At 53.6% G+C, this 6,023-nt stretch overlaps 1 protein-coding gene across 1 annotated transcript; it reads right to left on the bottom strand.

Moving 5' to 3' along the window:
- Positions 1-1,335: 1,335 nt before the first annotated feature.
- Positions 1,336-4,439, bottom strand: KCNS2 (potassium voltage-gated channel modifier subfamily S member 2). The gene has a single exon (XM_060035217.1). The coding sequence runs from the start codon at positions 4,437-4,439 to the stop codon at positions 3,006-3,008; it is 1,434 nt and encodes a 477-aa protein (XP_059891200.1). The 3' UTR covers positions 1,336-3,005.
- Between the last annotated feature and the right edge of the window lie 1,584 nt (positions 4,440-6,023).

The raw sequence follows: 6,023 nt of genomic DNA, 5'->3' as shown, positions 1-6,023 counted from the left end.
GACACGGTGTCACTTCCCAGCCAGCGCTTTCAAAATGCTCATCACATATATTTCCAGAAGAGCCCGGTGCATGTATTTGTCCCAAAGACATTGAAAAGAACAACCTTCAAATGTTGGGAGTGAAGCTGATCTCAAGCCCACCGCTGGAAATAGGCGATTTGAAGCTTTTACTGGGTCCCCCTAAAGGAGGTTTACAGGTCAGTCTGACAGCCTGGTGGCAAAAGATGTCACCTCACAATTATGTTCTTAACTCCAGAAACAGAGCAGAAAATTCACCCCCACCCCTCTTCCCCGCACCGATTAGTTTCAGGGACCAGAAGAAACTGCTCCATAAGATGTTATCTAACAAGGTCAATCAAAGCCCAGCTGAGAGCACTTGTGAACTGCGTACCTTGGTCATACTTTGTGGGAGAGGAGTGTTCTTCCTCCCCGGATCACAGTTCTGTCTCCATCCTCTGTGGGAATTAACTCCAGTGTTCAAGCCAGCTGGGTTGTTCTCTCTCCCTCTTAACTGAAACCACTGCTTGGAGTACTTAATGCTATTAGGACATTCTCATGCTCGGAAGTAACTGAAATTCCAGGATGGGCAAAATAATATTTTATACGAGTATATATATGTACAAAAGATATTAAAAAGACAGTCTCTAAAGTACTTTGGGATTCCCCCAATGAAAGGCACCAGATAAACGCAAGTCATCACCAAAATGAAAAGTCAGGTTTTCCAGTTTTCACATCTGCAAAAAGTAACCACTAAAGGTATCTCTGTTTTGGTGGTAAAACCTGCCTGTTTAAAAAGAATACTCATGAGAGTGACTGAATTATTCAGCCTCCTTCCTTGTTTCCACTCTTCACAAGTTTTATGGTCAGTGACCGTGGATACCACACTCAGTGACCCAATGCCATCAGCCTTGGCAAACTGAACAGTCTTCACGAGTTTGTACCATCACCTGCCTCAGTGCAGCTGGAGATTATTTCGTAAATCTCTGCCTTCCAGTGCTGGAAACGTCAGCCAAAGCCAAGTGCTACATGTGCAAATTCTGAGAAATATCCCTGCCCTTCTGACTTGGTGGTTGGTTGCCCCTAAGTCATCTCACCTTTCCTGATGCTTCTGAGAAACAAATGTAGACGGTAGACCAGGTAGCATTAGGACGTGGCTGCCTCCCTGCCCACCATAAGGCTCCAGTCTGATGGAAAGATTTGAATTGGGGACCTAAAGGCATAAGTGACTAGTGCAAATGGCCCGCTCTGTAGTAGCCATGGCAACTACAAGTACACAAAGCCTCTGACAAGATCCTCACCACATCCCCAAGAAGTATGTACTACCTTCAACCAACTAAGACACAAAGTGGACCTTTTTAAGGAAGATCCAAGACATAGATGAAAAGCCTGCCTGACTCCGCATGTAGATCCCTGGATTCTGCAGCCTTTCCAAAGACTGAACAACAATGGAAGCCAACTGGAAAACCACCTGATTACCTAGAATATAACAGAGAACTATCTTACTAAGGGGTCCAGGTTAACCCTTCAAAACGCTATGTGCTGGTTAACTGAAGAAGAAGAGAGAGGGCATTCTGGAGAAGGAAAGAGTTCTCAACCTTAACACAAGTTTAGAAGTTTAAAGGTCTTTTAAGTAGCATCAAGCTTTTCAAGAAGTTTACAATTATTTATGACATTTTATTAAGTAACAATGCTTTTTTGTTTTACAACTCCTTCCTTTCTCCTGGCCTCCACCAACCCTCCCCCAAGAAAAGGCAGCTGAAATGGAAATAAGAACTATAATATTTCCATCCTGGATAAGCCATTTGTCTATATTTTGAGTACACACTTCCACACCACCAGGTTTCCATGTCATACCAGGAACTCTGGGGCAGTTAGAGCATCATATGTAACATACTGTATCATAGAAGCAAAATTATCTAAGTAAATTCTGCTTGGAAATAAAAGGGTTCTCATTTTATAAGCTTTCAGAGCAGGCAACAAAATTTTCTAAGCTACTGCCCTTGCTAGCAACCCAACAATGTTTGCCTCAGACAATACAACAGTCAACTTTTTAGTTGATAAAGACAATACAATCTTATTTCTAAACATCTTTAAAAGGAAACATTTCAAAAACATGCTAATATCTAAGACACAGCAAAGTTTATTCAAATGACCTAGACCAGGAACCTCAGCAAGAAATAAATGTCTCTACGACCACCCTAGAAAAGATGGAGGGCTGACTTTGAAAGGTCTTCAAGCATCCTGTGATTTGGCCTATGTTTAGCTGAAGCCCCTGTCCCTAATGCATCTGTTCTTGGTAAAGATTTCAATCGTCACTACGTGATTAACAAAATAACATTCTCTAAAGAGCAACATTTAAGAGATGAACATCAGTGTACATCATTCTAAGAGTGAGCAGGGTACCCATGCAAGCCACAGGGCTACAGAGTTACAAAAACAACTCACAGACTTGCATCAGTCATGTGTACTTAACTTCACATTCCCTTTGTTTTGGTATTAAAACTAAATGAAAGCACTGGATAAAGAATTGAGATTTTGTTTCTACATGACTGTGAGCAAAACCTCATCATATCCTTGCTGACCCCATAGATGTGTTTCCACTGGACATAGTTGTGGGGGCTTTTTGGTACAGAACTCACACGACAACCTCAGAAACAGGAGCACAAACAACTGAGACAGTACTGGGCCACAAGCGCTACAATAGAGAACACAATGAACAGAGAAATTAGGTACTCATCCGGCAGAAAGGTGAACATTTTATGCCCGCGATGCAAAGACCAGTGAGTGTCATTTCACTGAAAGGTGCAAAGGCATGGTGTCAGACACACCACCCTCTAAAAATGATCCTAAATACTGTAAAAGCAACCTGGGGTGCATATCCCATGCATCTCTCCCCGTTGGGGCTGGGCATACTCCTTACGCCATAACCCTAATGTGCCTGGACTGTGCCAGAGGCACGAGACACAGCTCAGCAATGTGGGTTTGAGGAGGTCAAGCCCTCGCAGCTAATGCAGGGAATCATTTAAACTTAGTTCGCTTGGCGAGCTCCTGCTCATGCTCGTCAGGCTCGCCATGAGGGATTTAACTTTATGGGCATAGTAGTCCCTTAAGTTGACGGAAGGGACCTCCTTCATTCCATCCCCAAAGTCACAGCTGCGCATGGCACTCTCGAGTTGCTTTTGGCGCCGATAAAAGTGGGAGAACTTATTGAAGATCAAGGTGATGGGCAGTACCACCACTAGGATACCCGCCAAGATGCAGGCAGAGGCGGTCAGCTTCCCTGCCGTGGTCCCTGGGACCACATCCCCATACCCTACAGTGGTCATACTGACGGTGGCCCACCACCAGCAAGCGGGGATGGTGGCCAGGCCCTCATTCTCCTCCTTTTCGATAGTGTAGGCCACTACGGAGAAGATGGAAATCCCCACAGAGAGGTAGAGCAAAAGCAGCCCTACTTCTTTGTAGCTGTATTTAAGTGTGGCCCCCAGGGAGCGGAGGCCAGTGGAGTGTCTGGCCAGCTTTAAGATGCGGAAAATCCGCATCAGCCTGAGGACCTGGGCCACCCTGCCCAGGTTGGCCAAGGTAGGTGTGCTCTCCACAACCAGGTTTACCACCAGAGTGATGTAAAAGGGGACGATGGACATGAGGTCGATCAGGTTGAGGGCATTCTTGAAAAACTTGAGGAAGTCAGGGGCCACGGCAAACCTGGCCATCAACTCAAATGTGAACCAGGCGATGCCAAAGTGCTCCACGATTTCGAACCTGGGGTCCTCACCAGGGTTGCCCTGGCTGTCAGGGATTTGGAAGTCCGGCAGGCTATTGAGACACATGGTGATGATGGACCCCAACACCACGAGGATGGACAGGACGCTGAAGACCCTGCTCAGGACCGAGTAGCCGGGGTTGTCCAGCGCCAGCCACAGCTGTCTGCGGAAGTTGCCCAGGGGCTGCCCATCGAACTTGGATGCATCGTTGTAGAAGGCCAGGATCTCATCGAAGGAGGACGTGGTGCTCTCCTGGTCGCTCTGCTCGTCCCACTTCTCCTGTTCGGGCTCCACTTTGCGGCCGTGGTAGCTGTAGCTGCAGCAGGAGTCGATGAAGAACTCGTTGATGCCCCAGTACTCGATCTCCTGGCTGAAGGAGAAGACGCACAGCTCCGCCATGACGTGAAGCTTGCCGGTGTGGTAGAAATGTAGCACGTAGGGGAAGAGCTCGGGGTTGCGGTCAAAGTAGAACTCACGCTGGACGTCGTCATAGTCGTCGCAGAGCTCCAGAATGGCCTCGCGCGAGTGGCAGAGCAGCAGGCGGCCCAGGCGCGTCTCGGGGAAGCGCAGCAGCGTGTGCGAGCGCAGCCGCTTCTTAAAGCCGCCTACGTTGATGCGGATCTCTCCATCCTCGACGTTGGCCTCCGACAGGTCCCACAGGCTCTGGCCAGTCATATTGGAGACGCCCAGCCGCCCGCGCCGCGCGGGGGCGCTACACCTGGAAGCCGAAGGAATCGTGTCGGGTGAGCGCCGGGCGCTCAGGGCTCGGGCACCTCTTTCTATTTCCCCATCCGTCCCTGGCGAACCCAGTCCTCTCCAGCGGGTCTCTGGGTGCTGAAGGACACTGGGATGGGGAGCCGGTTCTATGGGTTTTGGCCCCCTCCCGAGGAAAGGCTTGGAGTGGGGGCTATGTTTCCACTAGCATGGCCGCGTTTCCACGCCCACCCTGGGGGTTCTGTCGGTCCCTTTACGCTGGCGGAGGTCGCGCCCCAGCGGCTCTGAGAGCCCAGGGAGCTGCGAGCTGACCTTGCCCGTGGGCGGGTCGAGGAGACGCCCCCGCCCGCTCGCCGCAGACAGGCGGGACCAGAGCTGGGATGCGCACCGGCCGGGCTGGGCCGAGATGGGGGGCGCGTAGCCTCGGGAGGGGGCGGGGAAATTCACCTCTCGAGTCATTAACCCCGGGTGGGGTAAGGGGGCCGGCCTGGCGTCCCCTGCGCCCAGCCCCCGCGACTGGAACCCCCTCGCCCCCCGCCCCGGGCTTCCCCGCCCGCCTGGCGCCGTGCCCTGGAGCCGCGTGCGCCGCGCGCGCCGCGCCTTACCCCGCGGAGCTATCCGGGCTCGCCCTGCGCGTTCTGGAAGCGCTTACCTGCGAGCACTGGGGCCCGCGGCCGAGGCCGGCGGGAAACTTCCCCGACCTGCCGGCGAGCATCGCTGTGGCCGCAGCTGCCGGCTGGCTGTGCGTGTGCGCGCGGGTGCGAGTGTGTGTGCGCCTGGGTGTGCGCCCGGCGGGAGGGCGGGCGGGGTCCGCCGAGCGTCTCCTGTCTCCGGCCGGGGATGCCGCCGCCGTCCGCAGTTGCAGGAGGCTCACAGGTGGCTGCGTGGCCCCGATGCTCGCAGAGCCCTCCTCTCTCTTTCCGCGCGCCCCTCAGCACCGAAGAGAGACAACAACGCGCGCCACAGCGGGGGCCGGAGCGGGAGATGAGCCGGTGCGCCTCGGCGCGGGCCCTGCTCTGGGGCACGGCGCGGTGGTGCTGAACGGACAGCTCCGCGCTTCCCAGCTCCCTGCGAGGCCGCCGCCCGGACTCCGGAGATGCTGCCGCCTCGGCTTCTCTGCTCTCCTCCCGCGCGTCGCGGCGACCCCTTCGGGCCCCCGGCTCGACGCAGAGCCAACACCTTTCCCAACCCCTCGCCTATCCCCTGGTGACAGCTGTTATTGCCACAGGGCGCAGGCAGGGGACTGCCTATGGTGACCTTTCCCCACTTGGGTCTCGGGCGGAGGCGAGCTGGGGAATGAAGGATGGCTTGCGTCGGGGGAAGAGCAGGACGGGAGGAACTCCAGGTTTCCCCTTTTAGGCACCTGCTGAAAAGTTTCCTGAAGCTTCGGGGGAAAGAGGGTGGTGGGGAAAGGCATCTGGAGGGGTGAAGACGGAGCCGGGAAACCCAAGGTCGAGCTCAGCTTAGCTTGCTGGGGGCGGGAGTGCAAGCCCCACCGGCGTGGGAGGGAGTCACGGAGTTCTGTTTGGGAGCTCTGTGTGGGCA

The sequence above is a fragment of the Delphinus delphis genome, chromosome 17 (genome assembly GCF_949987515.2).
Source record: "Delphinus delphis chromosome 17, mDelDel1.2, whole genome shotgun sequence".
NCBI lineage: Eukaryota > Metazoa > Chordata > Mammalia > Artiodactyla > Delphinidae > Delphinus > Delphinus delphis.
The sequence above is the reverse complement of the archived record's forward strand: the minus strand, read 5'-3'. Positions and strand labels throughout refer to the sequence as shown.

Bases quoted from the DNA above. Each gene is read 5' to 3' on its own strand.
- KCNS2 (XM_060035217.1), bottom strand. From the start codon at position 4,439: ATGACTGGCCAGAGCCTGTGGGACCTGTCGGAGGCCAACGTCGAGGAT.